General features: G+C 45.1%; 1 protein-coding gene across 2 annotated transcripts in view; it reads left to right on the plus strand.

Moving 5' to 3' along the window:
- TNN (tenascin N) overlaps positions 1 to 22,954 on the plus strand; it is a 131,768-nt gene that overhangs the window by 58,092 nt on the left and 50,722 nt on the right. Inside the window, exons 8-13 of one of the 2 annotated variants that reach the window (XM_030207587.1) lie at positions 1,296 to 1,478; positions 1,924 to 2,013; positions 2,583 to 2,846; positions 5,683 to 5,946; positions 8,290 to 8,553; positions 14,294 to 14,557. In XM_030207587.1, coding sequence (XP_030063447.1) covers positions 1,296 to 1,478; positions 1,924 to 2,013; positions 2,583 to 2,846; positions 5,683 to 5,946; positions 8,290 to 8,553; positions 14,294 to 14,557 — 1,329 coding nt within the window. The remainder of the gene's footprint in view (positions 1 to 1,295; positions 1,479 to 1,923; positions 2,014 to 2,582; positions 2,847 to 5,682; positions 5,947 to 8,289; positions 8,554 to 14,293; positions 14,558 to 22,954) is intronic. The other variant, XM_030207588.1, reaches the window with a different exon arrangement.

Below are 22,954 nucleotides of genomic sequence, written 5' to 3' on the forward strand. Positions count from 1 at the left end.
GACAAAGTTGATGGGGGCGTGTCAGAGGTGTGGCGAAGGCGGAACTGGGGCGTGGTTATCTGCCGAACAGAGATGGGCGCATTTCACCGATAATGGGAAAAAAGTATGCGTTTTTAGCTAGAATTTAGGACACTTTTCCTGGACCCTGTTTTTTCACGAATAAGGCCCCAAAAAGTGCCCTAAATGACCAGATGACCACTGGAGGGAATCGGGGATGACCTCCCCTGACTCCCCCAGTGGTCACTAACCCCCTCCCACCACAAAAAATGAAGTTTCTCTACTTTTTATTTTCACCCTCAAATGTCATACCCAGCTCCCTGACAGCAGTATGCAGGTCACTGGAGCAGTTGTTAGGGGGTGCAGTGGACTTCAGGCAGGTGGACCCAGGCCCATCCCCCCTACCTGTTACAATTGTGCTGCTTAATGCTTATTAGTCATCCAACCCCCCCAAACCCACTGTACCCACATGTAGGTGCCCCCCTTCACCCCTTAGGGCTATAGTAATGGTGTAGACTTGTGGGCAGTGGGTTTTGAGGGGGATTTGGGGGGCTCAACACACAAGGGAAGGGTGCTATGCACCTGGGAGCTCTTTTACCTTTTTGTTTGGTTTTGTAAAAGTGCCCCCTAGGGTGCCCGGTTGATGTCCTGGCATGTGAGGGGGACCAGTGCACTACGAATCCTGGCCCCTCCCACGAACAAATGCCTTGGATTTATTCGTTTTTGAGCTGGGCGCTTTCATTTTCCATTATCGCTGAAAAACAAAAACGCCCAGCTCACACATTGTTGAATAAAACATGGGCGTCTATTTTTTCCCAAAATACGGTTCGGTCCGCCCCTTCACGGACCCGTTCTTGGAGATAAACGCCCATGGAGATAGGCATTTTCGTTCAATTATGCCCCTCCAAGTGTCCTCCTCCCCCCCGACCCCCCTGCTATGTGATGAGGCCAATATCAGCAGCTTAGGAAGCTTAGACTGCAGAAGTGGAGAGCAGTGTTTTCAGAACCATCAGGGGGAGGTCTTCAGCTGACGAACTTGGGATCCCCACTAGCTAGCACTAAATATGTGCTGCTGTTGGGTGGGCCTGAGCCCTAAGTGGATGGGCCCTGGCCCACCCAAGCCCACCTGTGGCTACGCCACTGGTTTGCAGTTCTATGTGAGATGACCCTATTGAATGAAAATTGTTTCCTGTTGCAGTATACCTCAGTATATCTGTGTCATAGGATAAACTGCTTTGGCATCAGTCATGTGACAATTTTGTAATTTACAATATTGATTATTATTATTTTTTTTACAGATATGTCTTCACTTGGCAACATCTGGCTGACAGAAGAGACTGAGAATTCACTGGAAGTGGAATGGGAGAACCCTGAAGGAGAAGTGGATTATTACAAACTGAAGTACTTGACCCCATCGGGGCAGGAGACAGAGGTGGTAGTACCAAAGAGCAAAGATGTGAAGAGCAGATACATCATTACAGGTAAACAGTCTTGAGCTTGGACAGAGCAGAGATGGCAGGGAAAGATGTCAAGAAGATAATTACATTCCCTGATCCCAAACATAGGGAGCTGCCATGTCTTTCCTCTTTGAGAAATTTGGGCTTTTTGGATTAATGTCCACTATTTCCTAGAAACCAAATGGGCTGTGTAGTACCCAGATGGTTCCTGTTTTCTGCTTTAAACCCCCCCCCCCCCTTTTGGCATTTTGGGATTTGTAATCCTACTTTTTCTTTTCTTTCTTTCTTTTTTTAACTACATTTCCTAGTGTTTGATATTGAGTATTAAAAATACAGTACTAGTAGAAAAAGTCCTGATGAATGTCTACTAGTCTAGCATTGCAGTTTGTAATGTTACGTCTCATGAGTTTATTCTTAGAAATGCTTCTCCTTGTGCATAACGGAGTCTCCACCTTTTCTCTCTTCACAGGTTTACAACCTTCTACCACATATCAAATCACAGTTTGGTCTGTGAAGGATGGACTGGATGGGAAATCCTCATCAGTGAGCGGCACCACTGGTACTGCTTATATTTATGTCATGCTTACTAGTTCATTCCTGAGTTTATTACAGCATGTTGAATGATGAGAACTTACCCCCAGATTCTATGTATGTCGCCAAAAGTTGGGCACCCAAGTTTCATCACTCAGGGTAGATGCGCTCACACACTAATTAGTTAATGAGGCATTAGCAATCAATAATTGGAGTTAATTAGCAGCAGATGCTTTACTGCACCATTTATAGAATTCCCCCATAGTATGCAGAATTTTGCAAAATATTACATTTGTAAAAATCATTAAAACCCTGAACTGTAGGCAATTTTGTGTGTTCTTGGCAATTTTGCATGTTTTTTTCTCTTTCATGTGTAGGTCCCTGTCTGCAAAATTCTTTAGACTTGGGTATGTTGGCCTCTAATAGAGGTAAAAACATACTTAGCCTGATCATGTAAGAAGGAAATCTATTGTCACTTGCGACTATTACATTTAAAATACATTTCTCAAGCTTTTTCAATGTACATAGCAAGATTTCTGTGATATCTTCTGAAACTGTTTTCTCACCTTTTCTCATGCAAAACTCTTTTTGTCCAAGAAATTGATGGTCCTAAAAACCTAGTGATCAACAAAGTGACAGAGGACATGGCCTCTATCTCCTGGAAACCAGTACAGGCTCTTATAGACAGATACATGCTGAGCTACACCTCTGCAGATGGGGAAACCAAAGAGATAGCTGTGGGGAAGGACAAAGCTTCCACCACACTGACTGGCCTGCATCCAGGCATGGAGTACACCATCTCCCTTTGGGCTGAGAAGAGTGGCAAGCGCAGCAAGAAGGCAGGTGCTAAAGCAGTGACAGGTGAGTGTCCAGAATGAGCTGTGAAATAAAGGGAAGGCAACTAGGGAACATGTGTTATCTATGCTCATTTCTTTAAATCACCAATTCCTTGTTACCTCCATGCAGTCTGTTATACTCTAGCAGAAGACAGGAGCCAAATGTGTATATGCAACAATGCTACTACAGGTTGAAATATCAAGTTCTGTGACATGATCACTATGAAAACTTTAAAAGGGGTAGCAGTGTTAGTCTGGTGTAAGAAAATTGACAAAGGCAGGCAGAACCTTATAGGCTAATCAATTTATTGGTGCTGTAAGAGTAATCTTACTACTGGTTGACATTAAGGGCTAGATGCACTAAACCTTAACGACCCTCTAACAACCCTTTAACGAAGGAAATTCCTAACCATTGCATGCATTAAAGGCCTTTTTCCTATGAAGCAAGCAGCTAACGAAAACGGAATGCAAAGGAGAAACTACCATTGAAATGTGGACAATTCGGAATGCACTAACCATACGGATGATTGCAACGAATCATTTACCGTCAGAAATTTTATGTGTGCGTGTGCTCAGACCTGTCGTTAAGGCCTGAGCTATCATCTCCCCGCTGCCCCCTGCACCATAAAAATCCAAGCCAGCATGTTTAAAAAGAAAAGTGAGATACAAACACAAACACGTGGCTCTCCGCTTTCCCCTGCATCATTACAAAACAAAACATACTGCTTTTCCCTGCAGCTTAAAAATCCTGTCTCTCCCCTTCTCCAACAGCTTTGAAAATTAACACTCTCTGCTATCCCCTAAAGCCAATTTTCCCAGTACTGTAAACAAACTGCAAAGAGGTCTTTGGTTACAAAAGGGGATTTACGAGGGTCGTTCTTTTTAGAGTTATCTTCAACTGCACTCTTCTGCTAGATCAGACAGCTAAAAGGCTTGCAGGTCGGGATCCCCCCCTCGCACGCCCCAGTCTGACGTAAGCAACCTACGTAGGTTTAATACGTTTGTGGCTGCTCTGCGCATGCTTAAGGAGCAAATTACCGACGGGGATAATGAACGCTTGATACATTGTACTTTTCAATACCACACTGAACATTTCTGAGCTGTTTTTTTTGTGCATTCTTCGTTGTTTCAAATTCGTTAAGCACTTTTACGATTTAGATTTTTTAACGTTTGGTTGATGCATCTAGCCCTAATTCAAGTGAGGAGGATTAAAAGTATCAAAATGTAAATGGAGCTGCTCACCCTTATCATCCTCTTCTGCAGTGCCAGTCCAGACATTAGGGAAACTGGGGGGTTCTTTTATTATGGCGCGCTGAAAAATGGGCTGTGGTAGTGTAGGCGTGTGTTGTGGATGCGCACAGATCCATTTTTCAGCACACATGTAAAAAAGGCCTTTTAAAAAATTTTGCCAAACATGGACATGAAGCAAAATAAAAATTGGTGTATGTCCATTTTGGGTCTGAGACCTTACCGCCAGCGCATTAACCATGTATGTGCCTACAATATCCCTATAGGCACCTACATGGTTAGCGTATGCGCTAAGCAGTGCATTTTTTCTAGCAAAATAGGTGCCGGTACTCAAATGTCAGGCCACCCTTCAGGGGTGGGGTGATGATTGAGGGACCCAGCCCATAATAGCCAGACCCCCTGCAACCAGTCACAGAATTATGACGAGGCAGAATTGGTGTGTAGAGCCTGAGCTCTTTCATTAAAACTTGGAGACCATGGGTCAATCTTAGCAGACAATGGAAAAGGTGCCGGTACTCAGTACCCCCAAGTACCCCCTCAAAAAAAGCCCTGGTGCTAAGTGTAGGTGCGCTAAAAACACACACCTTAGTAAACAGGGCCCTGTTGTGATGACAGAGATCAGTGACCTTTGCACTTGAGCATTTAATTTGGTCATGTGGGTTTTTCTTAGCACTAAATTTTTTTATATATATATTTAAATACACAACCCGAGTCTTTTATATTTTAAAGTATAAATATTGAGATCTGTAAGTCTGCCTCAATAACTGGTATACAACACTGCTTCAAAATAGAGAAAATAGTGTATGTTCCAACTATCACACCAAAAAAGTGGTGATTCCAAAATGTAACTTATATAGATTTATAAAAAAAATCCTCTAATTTATAAAGAATTTTTAATTATGGAGGAAAAAGACCTCAAAAACTGGAATGGCAGATTTAATATGCCATTCTGCTCAAAACTATTTTTTAGCACGGGATTCGAATGTGCCGAATGACACAGTACCACAGGATGCCTCAATGTGTCTCATGGCAGTGCTTTTTGGTGCGTGGTAGGCATGCGCTAGTGCCTATCATCGCATAGTAAGCTAATGACTGAGGTATACGATAACAGACTGTTTTGGTTTTAATTTATGTTCATTCACATTGAGTTTTGTTGGCAGTGAATTATATGGTGCATTTGATAATTTTCTGTATGCAACCCACTAGGGATAATACTGATATTTAATGCAGCCCTCTGTGTATAAAGATTGTCCACCCATTGAACAAGGAGAATTAAATCTCCCTTTTAAGAGTATGGTAAGATAGATGTTCTACTACTAATCATTTCTATAATGCTACTAGACGTAAGAAATGCTGTACACATATATGCAGGTACTTTCTCTGTCCCTAGAGGGCTCACAATCTAAGTTTTTGTACCTGGGGCAATGGAGGGTTAAGTGACTTGCCCAAGGTCACAAAGAGCTGCAGGGGGAATTGAACCTAGGTAGCCAGGAGCAGAGCCCGTTGCACTAACCATTAGACCACTCCTCCTATTAAAAATCTGGGATCTCCTGTAATTTTTAAAATGTTTTCTCTTGTAAAATCTTTTCTTTTGTAAAATCTTTCTTTGATAGAAATTGATGGCCCTACAAATCTAGTGACCCACAGAGTGACAGAGGACACAGCTTCCATTTCCTGGAACCCAGTACAGGCTCTTATAGACAGATACATGCTGAGCTACACCTCTGCAGATGGGGAAACCAAAGAGATGTCTGTGGGGAAGGACAAGGCCTCCACCACACTGACTGGCCTTCATCCAGGCATGGAGTACACTATCTCCCTCTGGGCTGAGAAGGGCGGCAAACGCAGCAAGAAGGCAGGTGCTAAAGCAGTGACAGGTGAGTGTCCTGAATGAGCTGTGACACAGTGGAAAAGCAAGTCATCAACATACAGTAGTTCTTCATTTTGTTTGGTCATCACTTCCTGATTGCCTCCAGGCATTTTACTGTTCTTCAGCAGGGACAGGAGAATCCAGTTTCCTCCCAAACATGTATGTTTTCCAATGTTGCATAAAGTTGGCATTTTAAGTTCTGCAACATAACTGTTGTGTCATTCCAACTCCTCACTTAGGGGTCCTTTTACTAAGGTGCGCTGAAAAGTAGCCTGCACTAGTGTAGGCATGTGTTTTAGATGCGCACAGATCCATTTTTAGCGCACCTGTAAAAAAATGCCTTTTTTTGGGGGGGGGGCTGAAAATGGACATGCGGCAAAATGAAAACTGGCGTGCGTCCATTTTGGGTCTGAGACCTTTCTGCCACCCATTCACTTAGTGGTAAGGTCTCACGCACTAACCGGGTAGTAATGGTCAGCGCACGTTCAAATGCCAATTAGCGCCTGTGCGCCGGAAAAAAAATATTTTCTTGCGTGCATAGTGGACACGCATAAAAAAAATGACATTACTGCCCAGGCCACACGGTAGCTGAGCGGTAATTCCAAATTGACACGCGTTGGGTGAGCGTAGGCGCCTACGTGGCTTAGTAAAATGGCCCCTTAATTGATATCAGAATTAGCCGAAAGTAGGAGAATTATGAGTAGCAACATGTTAACATGTTTCAGATGGAAGTTAAGTTGTGCACTCCTATTGTCCTTTTCTGTCATAACACTGGAAAATATACACACTTTTGGTGAGTAATGCCTCTGTTTAACTACTGTTTTGCAACTTTTCATAATGAAAGAATAGACATAGATATGACAGGGTTTCTCCATTTTATTGATCACTTGGGGGGTCTTTTACGAAGGCGCACTTGTGTTTTTAGTGTGTGCTAATGATTAGCACACGCTAAATGATAGAGATGCCCATAGGAATGTATGGACGTCTCTAAAGTTCAGTGAACGCTTATTTTTAGCAGAGCTAAAAAGGTTAGCGCGCCTAACTAAAAGGAGCCCTGTGTAAATTAACTGATGCATTTATGATCATGATTACATACAGGTAAGTCTACAAGCGAGTGTCTGCATTGTGTGGCAGGAGCCTGTTCTACAGTGGACCCTAGACATCTAGGTTTCATTATATACTACATAGGTAAATCAGTATTAGCACACCTAACATTTAGGAGCCCGGAGTTATATCAGCTGGTATAAGTGTGGGCGTCTAAAGGTGGCAGGGACATGTGTAACTTCCTATATTCTGTAAACTACCCACATATGTAGGAGTCCCATCTATGTCCTGTCCAAGGTCTGCTCATGTATTTGCTCCCCTTGCAAATATGCACTGTGTTAGTTAAGAGTGTATTTGCAGAACAGCACTTAAGCACTCTGCTAACACTTAATACGGGTATGTGCGCACATATGCATGTAAATGCTGGTATTCTAAACATTTATGCATACAGTGAGCACATAAATGTTAGAATATAAGAATAGCCATACTAGGTCAGACCAATGGTCCATCTAGCCCAATATCCTGTTTCCTACAGTGGCCAAGCCAGGTCACAAGTACCTGGCAGAAATCCAAATAGTAGCAACATTCCATCTAGAATACCAAAGAATAGCAAGATTTTGGAATTCTAAAGAGTAACAAGATTCTATGCAGAATCTCAGAGTAGCAACATTTCATGGCCAGTGTTAGCATCCAATTTATAGAATTGCCTTTACAATGTCTACTGTTATATTTTATTTATAATTGCTTTTTCAAATATGATATCTGCTGACATCAATGTACAGCAGTAAACATATATGGGACATATGTTATGTTAGGTTTCTGTGGTGACATGCTCATGCAGCTGTCTGGGTGATGCCAAGTCCATGTTTGCTTGATGCATCACTTTGAAGAAAGCCTAGCATGTTGGCCGAAACGCCAGTCAAGCAAACTCAAATGTGGTACCACTCGGACAGCTGCAAGAACCATTTTAAAGTCCTATATGAGGCTCCTCTGCAGTCACCGTAGGAGTGCAAGCTCATTTTCAAAGGGAAGCTCCATGTGGGTTTCCCTTTTAAACGGTGTTGGCCATGAGACTGGGACACCATTTTCAATGTATAGTATTTGTTTGCACCTGCTGTAAAACAAGTTCCAAATACTTATCGAAAGTGTTCATGGGCTTTTCAGAATGCAAATATTGTCACCCCCCCTTGACCTAACCACACCCTTTTTGTGTCCCTAAAGTCATTTCAATATACATGGCAGAATTTCAGTGATGTTGCCTTGATTTTTTAAAAATGATTTATCTTGTAAAATCTTCTTTTCCAAGAAATTGATGGCCCTAAAAACCTAGTGATCAACAGAGTGACAGAGGACACAGCCTCCATCTCCTGGAACCCAGTGCAGGCTCTTATAGACAGATACATGCTGAGCTACACCTCTGCAGATGGGGAAACCAAAGAGATAGCTGTGGGGAAGGACAAGGCCTTCACCACACTGACTGGCCTTCATCCAGGCATGGAGTACACTATCTCCCTCTGGGCTGAGAAGGGCAGCAAACGCAGCAAGAAGGCAGGTGCTAAAGCAGTGACAGGTGAGTGTCCTGAATGAGCTGTGACACAGTGGAAAAGCAAGTCATCAACATACAGTAGTTCTTCATTTTGTTTGGTCATCACTTCCTGATTGCCTCCAGGTATTTTACTGTTCTTCAGCAGGGACAGGAGAAGCCAGTTTTCTCCCAAACATGTATGTTTTCCAATGTTGCATAAAGTTGGCATTTTAAGTTCTGCAACATAACTGTTGTGTCATTCCAACTCCGTACTTAGGGGTCCTTTTACTAAGGTGCGCTGAAAAGTAACCTGCACTAGTGTAGGCACGTGTTTTAAATGTGCACATCTATTTTTCAGCGCACCTGTAAAAAATGCCTTTTGGGGGGGGGGGGGGGGTCTGAAAATGGACATGCGGCAAAGTGAAAACTGGCACGCGTCCATTTTAGGCAACATAGAGGGGCATAATTGAACGGGGGCGCCCATCTCTAGGGATGGCTCTGTAAAGAAGCGTCCCTGACCATATTATCGAAACAAGATGGGTGGCCATCTTTCGTTTTGATAATATGGTCGGGCCCGGCCAAATCTCGCCATTTGGGTCGACCTTAGAGATGGCCGCCCTTAGAGATGGCCGGCTTCAGTTTTCGCCGATAATGGAAACCGAGGCCGGCCATTTCAAAACCGGCCAAATCCAAGGCATTTGGTCGTGGGAGGAGCCAGCATTTGTAGGGCACTGGTCCCCCTCACATGCCAGGACACCAACTGGGCACCCTAGGGGGCACTGCAGTGGACTTTATTAACTGATCCCAGGTACATAGCTCCCTTCCCTTGGGTGCTGAGCCCCCCAAATCCCCCTCAAAACCCACTACCCACAATTGTACACCACTACCATAGCCCTTATGGATGAAGGGGGCACCTACATGTGGGTACAGTGGGTTTTGGGGTTTGGAGGGCTCATCACTTACCACCACAAGTGTAACAGGTGGGGGGAGGGATGGACCTGGGTCCGCCTGCCTGAAGTGCACTGCACCCACTAAAACTGCTCCAGGGACCTGCATACTGCTGTCATGGAGCTGGGTATGACATTTGAGACTGGCAAAGAATGTTTTAAAATTTTTTTAGGGTGGGAGGGGGTTGGTGACCACTGGGGGAGTACGGGGAGGTCATCCCCGATTCCCTCCGGTGGCCATCTGGTCAGTTTGGGCACCTTTTTGAGGCTTGGTCCTGAAAATAAATGGACCGAGTAAAGTCGGCCAAATGCTCGTCATGGCCGCCCTTCTTTTTTCCATTATCGGCCGAGGGCGGCCATCTCTTAACCACGCCCCCCTCCCGCCTTCAGTACACTGCCAAAATGCCCCCTTGAACTTTGGCCCATACTGTGACGGAAAGCAGTTGAGGGCGGTCAAAATCGGCTTTCGATTATACCGATTTGGCTGCCCTTAGGAGAAGGGCGCCCATCGCCCAATTTGTGTTGTTAGATGGCCGCCCTTCTCCTTCGAAAATAAGCAGGATAGTAACATAGAGAGGAGCATAATTGAACGGTGCCGGCCAAATAGATTGCCGGCCATGTTCGGGGCCGGCTTCGCAAAGGGGCGGAGCCAACTGTATTTTCGAAATACGGTTGGGGCCGGCTAAATCAACATTTAGGTCAAATGTTGAGATCGCTGGGTGTAGAGCAGATGGCCGGCTTCGGTTTTCAGCCATAATGGAAACCGGGCCCGGCCATCTCAAACCCGGCGAAATGCAAGGCATTTGGTCGTGGGAGGAGCTGGCATTTGTAGTGCACTGGCCCCCCTGTCATGCCAGGACACCAACCGGGCACCCTAGGGGGCACTTCTAAAAATAAAAAAAAAATAGCTGCCAGGTGCATAGCTCCCTTACCTTGGGTGCTGAGCCCCCCAAATCCCCCCAAAGCCCACTCCCCACAACTCTACACCATTACCATAGCCCTAAGAGGTGAAGGGCGGCACCTACATGTGGCTACAGTGGGTTTTGGGGGGTGTTGGAGGGCTCAACATATATCACCACAAGTGTAACAGGTAGGGGGGGGGGATGGGCCTGGGTCCACCTGCCTGAAGTGCACTGCACCCATTAAATACTGCTCCAGGGACCTGCATGCTGCTGTCAGGGAGCTGGGCATGACATATCAGGCTGGCAAAAAAATGTTTGATGTTAATTTTTTTTTGGGGGGGGGGGGGGGTTGGTGACCACTGGGGGAGTAAGGGGAGGTGATCCCCAATTCCTTCCGGTGGTCATCTGGTCAATTGGGGCACTTTTTTGTGACTTGGACCTAAAAATAAATGGACCAAGTCCAGCCGGCGAAATGCTCGTCCGAGTTGGCCATCTTTTTTTCATTATAGGGTGAAGCTGGCCATCTCGTAACCACGCCCATGCCCCCACTCCACCCCCCATCCCAATTTCTGTACCCTCCCTTGAAGGTTGGCCGGCTCTACGACGAAAAAGCAGTTGGCGCCGGTCAAATTCGGCTTTTGATTATACCAATTTGGCCGGGATGAGGAGATCGCCGGCCATCTCCCGATTTGTGTCGGCAGATGGCCGGCGATCTCTTTCGAAAATAAGCTCAATAGTAACATAGTAGATGACGGCAGAGAAAGACCTTACGGTCCATCCAGTCTGCCCAACAAGATAAACTCATACGTGCTGCTTTATGTATATACCTGACTTTGATTTGTATCTGCCATTATCTGCCATTTTCAGGGCACAGACCATAGAAGTCTGCCCAGCACTAGCCCTGCCTCTCACCACCGGCTCTGCCACCCAATCTCTGCTAAGCTTCTGTGGATCCATTGCTTCTGAACAGGATTCCTTTATGTCTATCCCACACATTTTTTAATTCCGTTACCATTTTCATCTCCACCACCTCCCGCAGGAGGGCATTCCAAGTATCCACCACTCTCTCCGTGAAAAAATACTTCCTGACATTTTTCTTGAGTCTGCCCCCCTTCAATCTCATTTCATGCCCTCTAGTTCTACCGCCTTCTCATCTCTGGAAAAGGTTCGTTTGCAGATTAATACCTTTCAAATATTTGAACGTCTGTATCATATCACCTCTGTTTCTCCTTTCCTCCAGGGTATACATGTTCAGGTCCGCAAGTCTCTCCTCATACGTCTTGTAACACAAATCCCATACCATTTTTGTTGCTTTCCTTTGCACTGCTTCAATTTTTTTACATCCTTCGCAAGATACGGCCTCCAAATCTGAACATAATACTCCAGGTGGGCCTTACCAATGACTTATACAGGGGCATCAACACCTCCTTTCTTCTGCTGGTCACACCTCTCTCTTTACAGCCTAGCAACCTTCTCGCTATGGCCACCGCCTTGTCACACTGTTTCGTCACCTTCAGATCCTCAGACACTATCACCCCAAGATCCCTCTCCCCATCTGTACATATCAGACTCTCACCGCCTAACATATATGTCTCCCGTGGATTTCTACTCCCTAAGTGCATCATTTTGCATTTCTTCGCATTGAATTTTAATTGCCAAACCTTAGACCATTCTTCTAGCTTCCGCAGATCCTTTTTCATGCTTTCCACTCCCTTCAGGGGGTCCACTCTGTTACAAATCTTGGTATCATCCGCAAAAAGGCAAACTTTACCTTCCAACCCTTCGGCAATGTCACTCACAAATATATTGAACAGAATCGGCCCCAGCACCGATCCCTGAGGTACTCCACTACTCACCTTTCCCTCATCCGAGCGAATTCCATTTACCACCACCCTCTAGCGCCTGTCCATCAACCAGTTCCTAATCCAGTTCACCACTTCGGGTCCTATCTTCAGCCTGTCTAGTTTATTCAAGAGCCTCCTGTGGGGAACCGTGTCAAAAGCTTTGCTGAGACCTTTCTGCCACCCATTCACTTAGTGGTAAGGTCTCATGCACTAGACCGGGCAGTAATGGTCAACGTACGTTAAAATGCCAATTAGCGCCTGTGTGCCACAAAATAAAATATATACATGCATAGTGGGCACACATAAAAAATAAAATTACTGCACAGGCCACGTGGTAGCCGAGCGGTAACTCCAAATTGATATGCGTTGGACGAGCGTAGGCGCCTACGCGGCTTAGTAAAATGGCCCCTTAATTAATATCAGAATTAGCTGAAAGTAGGAGAATTATGAGTAGCAACATGTTTCAGATGCAAGTTAAGTTGTGCACTCCTACTGTCCTTTTCTGTCATAACACTGGAAAATACACACACTTTTGGTGAGTAATGCCTCTGTTTAACAACTGTTTTGCAACTCTATAATGAAAGAATACACATAGATATGGCAGTGTTCTTCCATTCTATTGATCACTTGGGGAGTCCTTTATGAAGGCGCACTTGTGTTTTTAGTGTGTGCTAATGATTAGCGCATGCTAAATGATAGAGACGCCCATAGGAATGTATGTGTGTCTCTAAAGTTCAGTGAACGCTTATTTTTAGCAGAGCTAAAAACGTTAGCGCGCCTATGTAAAAGGAGCCCTGTATAAATTAACTGATACATTTATGATCATGATTACATACAGGTAAGTCTAAAAGCGAGTGTCTGCATTGTGTGGCAGGAGCCTGTTCTACAATGGACCCTAGACATCTAGGTTTCATTATATACTACATAGGTAAATCAGTATTAGCACATCTAACATTTAGGAGCCCGGAGTTACACCAGCTGGTATAAGTGTGGGCGTCTAAAGGAGGCAGGGACATGTGTAACTTCCTATATTCTGTAAACTACCCACATAAGTAGGAGTCCCATCTATGTCCTGTCCAAGGCCTGCTCATGTATTTGCTCCCCTTGCAAATATGCACTGTGTTAGTTAAGAGTGTATTTGCAGAACAGCACTTAAGCACTCTGCTAACACTTAATACGGGTATGTGCGCACATATGCATGTAAGTGCTGGTATTCTAAACATTTATGCATACAGTGAGCACATAAATGTTAGAATATAAGAATAGCCATACTAGGTCAGACCAATGGTCCATCTAGCCCAAAATCCTGTTTCCTACATTGGCCAAGCCAGGTCACAAGTACCTGGCAGAAATCCAAATAGTAGCAACATTCCATCTAGAATACCAAAGAATAGCAAGATTTTGGAATTCTAAAGAGTAACAAGATTCTATGCAGAATCTCAGAGTAGCAACATTTCATGGCCAGTGTTAGCATCCAATTTATAGAATTGCCTTTACAATGTCTACTGTTATATTTCATTTATAATTGCTTTTTCAAATATGATATCTGCTGACATCAATGTACAGCAGTAAACATATATGGGACATATGTTATGTTAGGTTTCTGTGGTGACATGCTCATGCAGCTGTCTGGGTGATGCCAAGTCCATGTTTGCTTGATGCATCACTCTGAAGAAAGCCTAGCATGTTGGCCGAAACGCCAGTCAAGCAAACTCAAATGTGGTACCACTCAGACAGCTGCAAGAACCATTTTAAAGTCCTATATGAGGCTCCTCTGCAGTCACCGTAGGAGTGCAAGCTCATTTTCAAAGGGAAGCTCCATGTGGGTTTCCCTTTTAAACGGTGTTGGCCATGAGACTGGGACACCATTTTAATTGTATAGTATATGTTTGTGCACCTGCTGTAAAACAGGTGCCAAATACTTATCGAAAGTGTTCATGGGCTTTTCAGAATGCAAATATTGTCACCCCCCCTTGACCTAACCACACCCTTTCTGTATCCCTAAAGTCATTTCAATATACATGGCAGAATTTCAATGATGTTGCCTTGATTTTTTAAAAATGATTTCTCTTGTAAAATCTTCTTTTCCAAGAAATTGATGGCCCTAAAAACCTAGTGATCAACAGAGTGACAGAGGACACAGCCTCCATCTCCTGGAACCCAGTACAGGCTCTTATAGACAGATACATGCTGAGCTACACCTCTGCAGATGGGGAAACCAAAGAGATGTCTGTGGGGAAGGACAAGGCCTCCACCATACTGACTGGCCTTCATCCAGGCATGGAGTACACTATCGCCCTCTGGGCTGAGAAGGGCGACAAACGCAGCATGAAGGCAGGTGCTAAAGCAGTGACAGGTGAGTGTCTAGAACTAGCTGTGACATATGATAGAAAAGGACGTCGTGCACATATGGGGGTCGATATTGAAAAGCACTTATGCAGTCAGCATTGGCCACATAAATCCTTTTTTTAACAAAAATTCCTAGGGATTGAACAGACAAATTGAGATATATAAATTAGTTATGTGCATTGAATATCTGTCTGGGTATGTCTGCTGCCCTGGAAGTTAACCAGGCACTGGTTGATATTTAGACCAGTGCCTGGTTAACTTGGCACACAAAGTTAGGACAGTTGTTTTGCTGTTATAACTTTAAGCATTTTCTTTGTTGGTTAGTAGACTGAATAAGTCTGCTAACCAGCTATGTTGCTACTTCACAGGGGCGTATCCAGACACCCAATTTTGGGTGGGCCTGTGCCCAAGATGGGTGGGCAGAACTCTGCTCTTTTCCACAAGTGATTTGGTCTCTCCCTCTCTCGCCTGAATGCCATATGATCTCGCAAACATCCCCCTCCCCCGCATACCTTTTAAATAGCAGATTTTCACTTCCAGCGAACAGCAACTAATACACACTGCATGTTGGCCCCACAGCCTTCCCTCTGATGCAGCTTCCTGTTTCTGCATAGGCAGGAATACATCACAGAGAAGGCTTTGGGGCCGGTGCGAGCAGTATGTATCAGTCTCTGCTCTCTGCAGGCGAAGATCTGTTATGTACAAGGTATGCAGGAGGGACACTTGTTGGGAATTTTCAGCTGGTGGGGCTCGGGGATCCCTGCCAGCCACATCATAGGTGTGCTGCTACAGGGTGGGCCTAAGCCCAAAGTGGGTGGGCCTGGGCCCACCCAGGCCCACCCTTGGCTACGCCACTGCTACTTCATCCTAATTCTGTCCCCAGTTCGCCCTAACCTAGCTGGTTAGGGAATGGCCTGTTAGCAGTGGTATGCTGTGTGCACTATCTAGTTAAGTGCTGCTGAATATCAGCAACCAGTTCGCTCAGCAGGGTTCAAATGGGCAGGATCCTCTCCTGCCTGGTTAAATCCTTTTAAATATCAGGCCGTAGATGTTTACGTTTATTCAGCTATTTACTCTACTACCATTCATAAGCAGGATAAGAAAGCAACTTGCAAAAAACTCCAAATAAATAAGAGAAAAAGAGAACAGAATAAAATAGGAAAGAAGAAGGTAGAGCAACAATAGGATATTACTCCCTGGGGAAATCTGTGCAAAAAAAATTGAAAATTCTGCACCTTTTATTTGTAACTAGTAAATAATGCCCGTTTCTGACACAAATGAAACGGGCGCTAGCAAGGTTTTCCTCGGAGTGTGTATGTTTGAGAGAGTGTGTGTGAGAGTGACTGTGTGAGAGAGAAAGAGTGAATGTGCGAGTGTGTTTGTGTGACATAGAGGGGCATAATCGAACGCGAATGCCCATTTGTAAAAACGTCCATCTCCGAGAATGGGTCCGTGAAGGGGCGGGCCGAATCGTAATTTCGAAAAAGATGGACGTTTATCTTTAGTTTCGAAAATACGGTTTGTACCAGGCAAATGCATAGGATTTGGGCGTTTTTTGAGCTAGGCGTTTTCGTTTTTCACCGATAATCGAAACCAAAGCGCCCCAGCTCAAAAACGAACAAATCCAAGGCATTTGGTCATGGGAGGGGCCAGCATTGGTAGTGTACTGGCCCCCTGAGATGCCTCTATGCCAGCCTCAAATATCATTCCAAGCTCCATGACAGCAGTATGCAGGTCCCCCGAGCAAATTTAGTTTAGTTGGTGCTGCCCGGACCCATGCAGAGAGCAAAAATCGGAAGGAAAAAAAAAACATGCAAGTGCAGTTGGGGACGTCCAAATTAAAAAATAGTAAAAGGGAGATTCAAACCAGCCACCTTCTGATTCCCAGGCCAGTGCTCTAAACATTGCACTACAGAGTCAGTTGATTAGATGTCCTTCCCTTTCCATTAAGTCCCTCTAAGTTTCTGTCAGCCAATCACAGCTGTTTAGCTGACATGATGGAAAGGGAAGGACATCTAAACAACTGATTCATGTGGTGCAGTGCTTAGAGCACTAGCCTGGGACTCAGAAGGTGGCTGGTTCAAATCTCCTTTTTTACTAATTTTTAATTTGGACGTCCCCAACTGCACTTGCATGTTTTTTTTTTCCTTCCGATTTTTGCTCTCTGCATGGATCCGGGCAGCACCAACTAAACTAAATTTGCTCGGGGGACCTGCATGCTGCTGTCATGGAGCTAGGGATGATATTTGAGGCTGGCATAGAGGCTGGAAAAAAAGTGTTTAAAGTTCTGTTTTTTTTTGGTGGGAGGGGGTTAGTGACCACGGGGGAGTCAGGGGAGGTCATTCCCGATTCCCTCCGTTGGTCATCTGGTCATTTAGGGCACTTTTTTGGGACCTGTTCGTGAAAAAACAGGGTCCAGAAAAAGTGTCCTAAATTCTGGCTAAAAACGCCTTTATTTTTTCGATTATCAGCCGAGCGCGCCCATCTCTCCTTAGTCGATAACCACGCCCCAGTCCCGCCTTCACCATGCCTCCAACACGCCCCCGTCAACTTTATGCGTTCCCGCGACGGAGTGCAGTTGGAAACGCCCAAAATCGGCTTTCGATTATACCGATTTGGGCACCCACAAGAGAAAGACGTCCATCTCCCGATTTAGGTCGGAATTTGGGCGTTTTTCTCTTTCGAAAATAAGCTGGATAGTTGCCTGGGATGTGAAGATAGCAGCTGCATGGCATTTACACTATTTAGCAACAAAGACTACTCTTTGTTGCACTGTTTTTATTCATAGAGTTGGCTTCTTTTCTCTTTTTGTGTGTACTCTGTTTTTTTTTATACATGGGTTATATATATATATATATACACACATACATACAGAGAGCGAGGATATGACAGTGGTGGACAGAGTGGCTGCATGGGTTTTATAGAGAGACACACATATATATTTGGGATGTGACAATAGTGAGCGATCGGCTGCATGGGTTCTATACACCTGGCCCGTGATAGGGGATTTACGGAAGTGGGTGCACATGGCATAGCAGAGCGAGTACGCGTCAGACGTCTTGACGTCTGGAAAAGTGGTTTCTCTGCTACAGTAGTTACGTCATCGCTTAGACAGCAACGGTGATATCATGCATACAATGATGTCAGGAGGACGCTCCGTTACCAGAACAGGTGTCCACACAGACTGTTTCCAGAGTGTTTCCAGACTGTTGTTGCACTCAAAGGTAGTTCCGGGTTTCCGCTTGGGTTCGGTCCCACTCCGGCCACTGCCCCGCTCCGCTTCGGATGCCATCACTTGCTTCCTTGTCCCATGACGTCCCTCGTCAGTCGTGCTCTCCGATTGGCTGCTTGCATGCTGCTTGCTACCCGATTTGCTGTCTGTGGCCGTCCCTTTCCCTCTTACCTAATAAAATTGGATGAATGCCGGACCCATTCTGCCTTCTTACCTGTTTTCATTGGTTGGTTGCCCCCGCCTCTTCTGTTGGTTGTTTTGTTGCCAGGCCTGCCCTGTGGGGCGATATTATCAAAGGAATTGTGGACGAAAATGGACGTGCTTTGTGTTATTTAAAAAGGGGGTGGAGGAGTCCATTGTCTCCGCCTTTAGTCTCCTGGACTCCGTCCTTCTCGGTTTTCTCCCTAACTGCGCTCCTCGGCTAGGCTCTCCTAGCTCCGTTCCTCGGTCTCCCTGGTGGTGGTGTTTTTTTTATGCCCCGCCCTCGCGTCATTCATGATGACGTAGAGGGCTGAGCGATGTGATTGGTTCAGTGCCATTGCTCTGCCCTGAACGTCATCACGTTTGACGCGAGGGCGGGGCAAACACTCAAGGGCAAATTGTGGTTTCACCACCATGCATTTAGAACGTTGAGACTTGTGGAGGCTTCATAGAACGTTGGAGGTGCGTTTTATATATAGAGATTTTTTGGTGCAGAATTCCCCTATTATAAGGGCTGGCATCTCCCCCCATGTATGAAACACCTCCCACCCCCACTGCAGTTTCCCATGCACTTTCATGCAGACCTCCACTCCATTCCCATGGCACACACACATACCTCATTCACCTTTTTTTTCAACTCCCTCCCTGCACCAACCTCCGTCCACCTTTTTTTCCAGGCCCTCCTTGCAACTACAGTCTAGTACCACTCCCTGCATAGGGTTACCATTTTTTGTCCTTAAAAAAGAGGACGCTTGCCACGTCCATACCCCGCCCCATTTCACGCCCTCACCCCGCCCCTTTTACGCCCTCGCCCGCCCCTTTCCACACCTCGCCCCGCCCCTTGTCGCACCTCGCCCCACCCCCTATCACATTTTCCCCTTCCCCTGGTCACCCCCTCACCTCACCTCCCCTCCCCCCGGCCCCGTCACCATCTCTCCCCTTACTCACGATCAGGGGTGTGCTGGTAAATTTTTAACAGGCTCTGTCCGAACATAGCCAGCTCTGCAGTTGGAAGGGCTAGGGGTGACAAGGGTGGGGGGGAGCAACACTTGCCTCTCTCTCCTCCCTCCCTTCGTGCGGGCACGCTAGGCATACCTTTGCTGGCAGCCAATAAATGGACTGCCACCACTCCCAACGTCTTGCTCTGAGCAGCATGCTGAAGCTTCTCACACATGCTGGAGAAGTCCCAGCCTGCTGTTCAGAGCTGGAAACAAGGAGCGGGGAGCAGAAGCAGTCTATTTACTTGGCTGGTATGGCTCAGCAACCCCACCAGGAAAGTAAAAGAGAATTTAGCAGGGGGCCCAAGCCCACATTTTGGGAGTCAGTTGTTAAAGTAGCCATGGAGGGCCCTACTTTAACAACCGGCTCCCAAAATTCTTAAAAACTTAACAACCGGCTCTTACGAGCCTGTGAAAGCCTGCTCCAGCACACCACTGCTCACGATCTTCCCTGGTGGTCTAGTGACTTCGGGGCAGGAAAGAGCCCCCTCTTTCCTGACCGGCACGCTGCTCTGCATCCTGTATGCTGCCTGTGACGGTCTCGGCAAGATTCAAAATGGCCGCCGAGAATTGAAGCGGCCTCGTGAGACTTCAATTCTCGGCGGCCATTTTGAATCTCGCCAAGACTATAACAGGCAGCATACAGGATGCAGAGCAGCGTGCCGGGCAGGAAAGAGGGGGCTCTTTCCTGCCCCGAAGTCACTAGACCACCAGGGAAGATCGTGAGTAAGGGGAAGGGAGGTCCGCCGCACGTCAGCGTCAGCCCGCTGCCCGCACATCAGCGTCAGCTCGTCCATTTGTCCAGAAATCCGGACAAATGGGCAGGCTGGCCAAAACCTGTCCGGACACCCGGACATGTCCTCAAAAAGAGGACATGTCCGGGTAAATCTGGATGTATGGTAACCCTATCCCTGCACCCACCATCATCTACTTTTTTCCAGACCCCCTCCCCACCCCCCTGCACACTCACAGTCCAGTGCTGTAGGAGCAGAAGGAAGAATTGCTGCAGAGCTGCACATCGGGCTGCTTTTGTTCCTCAGCCATCCCGAGTCCAACTGTTTCTTTGAGCCGCGCAGGCCTCAGTACATCCATACAGCTTAAAGGAACCGCTGCAGCAGAAGAGGAAGCAGCCTGACCTGTGTCTGTGCATCTCCTCCTCCTCCTACACCCTGGACTGGTGAGTGTGTAGGGAGGGTGGGGGTCACTTTCCAGCTGCCAGTATCTGTGCTGCTCTGTCTGCAAAGACAGACCGCACAGAATTCTGTGTGGGAAAGGCAGAATTCTGTGCAGTCTGTGGAGGCGGGGAATTCTGCATTGCATAGTAGTGCAGAATTCCCCCAGGAGTAGAATATGTAGTGGTGCAACTGCAGCTAATGACGTTGCCAACCGTTTCCATTAGTGCTGCCCAGAAAGAGCAATCCCCATCGTACTGCCATAGACTAACAAAAAAGCGAGTCTTGAGTCTCACCTTAAACTTCTTGTGTGAAGACTCTTTCCGAAGGGGAGCAGGCAAGGACTACCAAGGACCTATAAAGAATACAACTTGCCTGGTGGTACATCTACAGGGTGGCTAGAGAGAAGATTTTCATTCTGAAAGCAGAGGGAGCAGGAGGAATAGTTGGGAATGAGTGAGAATGATGCTTTATGGACTAATAGAAGGACCTTGAACTGGACCCCAAAAAATAATAGAAAACTACTGATTGTTAAATAAAAGGAGTGTGATGTGATCAAACTTAGATGAGTTTCAAGGGAGCCTGATTGCAGTGTTCTGAATAGTTTGTAAGTATTTGAGCTCAGAGACCCTAATGTGATGGGTGGGTCTTTGGAAGATGTTTGTTTGGCCTCATACTTCATTAGCTGCTTCAGGTTTTTCTCTGATTCTCTCTGCTTGTGTTTTTCTGTGCCAAATTGTTTGTTGGTGGTGGTAATGGTGGTGATGGTAGAGGTGATAGGGATTTTAGAATGGCTTATCATCATTCTGCAGCCTGTAAAACTCTCCTGTAGAAAACAATGAGAATTTTTTGGGAGGCATCCATGATCATAGCATTAGACCCATCATTAGCTCAACCAAATACGCTAGATCTAGGACAAAACCAGAATTTCAAAATTTTTGCAGAAATAGCTTGTTCTGTCTTGGAGAAGCATGGTAACCTCCATCCAAAGTTCCATAAGTTGAGTGAAAACTTGACCTCAAGAGCCAACGAACATCCATGTGATTCAGGAGGGCATAGTCCTCTAAGCCAGCTTTCTGATAGAGACTTCAAAGAGGCAATGATTTATCTCATTAATTTCATTGGACTTTGTCCTTCAAATTTTGGGGCAGCAGTTTTCAGGCAGGTACGTGTCGAAGCCATGATACAGGAGTGACAGCAGCGTGAAGAGCTTCTGCTTTTATCAGGCCTCCTAACCCCCATTTGTTTGCAAATTTGATGGATCCCTATGATTGCAAGATGTTTCTAATTTCTTGCTCAAGTCAGCAGTCATGATTTGCAAAAAATACATTGACCATGTTGAATATATCCATTGCTATTTTTGCTTCCTAGAAGTGGCTTGCCAGAAGCATTCTTCCTTGACAGAAGTACTGTTCACATATCATACACAAACTAGCTGCTGACTACACAGAGCTGCATTAGTGGCTTTCATCCAGTAGCATGCTGAATGGGAGAGGACTGGCTTTCAATTCCTTGATCACTTGTTGAAGAATATATGAAGCTATATCTTGAAATTTGTGAGTGAATCAAAGCATTATTTGTCACAGTTTCACAAGTACATGATTTGATCAAAGTTTCTCGTGTGGCTTTTTATTTTCAACAATCCAATGAGCCACTTTCTGTGATGCATTCAAATTCAAAGCAGGTTTTCGAGTTGGAGAAACTCCAATTTTGGGTAAAGTGCCAGATGAATCACACCGAGCTTTCTTCTGCTTGAAAAGATCCAAACCATATTCAGCATTTACAGGGTGAAGTTTTTCCAAATACACTTGCAACGTTGCAGATTTCATGCTCTGATTACAGACAGCCTTCCCACCACTGAGATTTTCATGTATGTCACGGTCAATTGTGTAGATAAATGCAATTTGGATGTTGCTTTCAGCATTTTTCCATTTGTGCTGGATATGTATACATGTTACACAATTAATTTAATCAAAGATATAATTTATACCTTCCTTTTCTCTTGAGATGTGTTAGTGCCAGAATCCCAGGCATTATGTAGCTTGTAGAGAGTAGATAACTTGTCAAGTAGCAGCAAATGTACCACACATCTTGTTCCCATCATATATCTGCTCTTGGTCCCTCAGCTATATGGTAAGCCGTATTGCAGAAAATCTTTAGCATTGTATCTATGTTAGTTGAATGTTATAATGCATGCTTATTAGGTGTATCATTAGTATTATGCTAAGGTTGTATTATATCTCTGGTATTTGAGTTCCAGTGCTATTAAATGTGTATATTTCTGATACTGTTTATTAGGTTTCAATTTACTATTTTCAAGTGCCTCATTTATTAAATGTATGTTTATACTTGGTTATTTTATTATTGTTATGCTGTTAACTAAATTATACATTTTATGTTAAACAAGCCTGCTGTACACCACCCTTGGGTGAATCTCTTCATAAAGGTGGTTAATAAATTCCAATAAATAAAATACATAAAAATAAAATATATAACTGAACGTGATCCAACTTGATAGTTACATTTAGAGTTGAAGGATGGGGATGGGATTGAGTTAGGGAGTATAGTTATATCTGTGGAAAAGTTTCATATGGATGTGAAACTTACATTGCTAAAGGGATATTCCATTATATTTGGCAATGTTTGTCAATTTGCATTCTGTAATTTTGATTTTGTATTTTTTTCTTTGAAAATGTTTCAATAAAAGTTAAAACATAGCAAAAAAGAAATTCAAGCAATGCAAAGCATGCAAGTACACTAGGCCAGTATGCAGTGACATGTTTAGTCATAGTCAGATTTTT

Source organism: Microcaecilia unicolor, chromosome 6, assembly GCF_901765095.1.
Source record: "Microcaecilia unicolor chromosome 6, aMicUni1.1, whole genome shotgun sequence".
Classification (NCBI taxonomy): domain Eukaryota; kingdom Metazoa; phylum Chordata; class Amphibia; order Gymnophiona; family Siphonopidae; genus Microcaecilia; species Microcaecilia unicolor.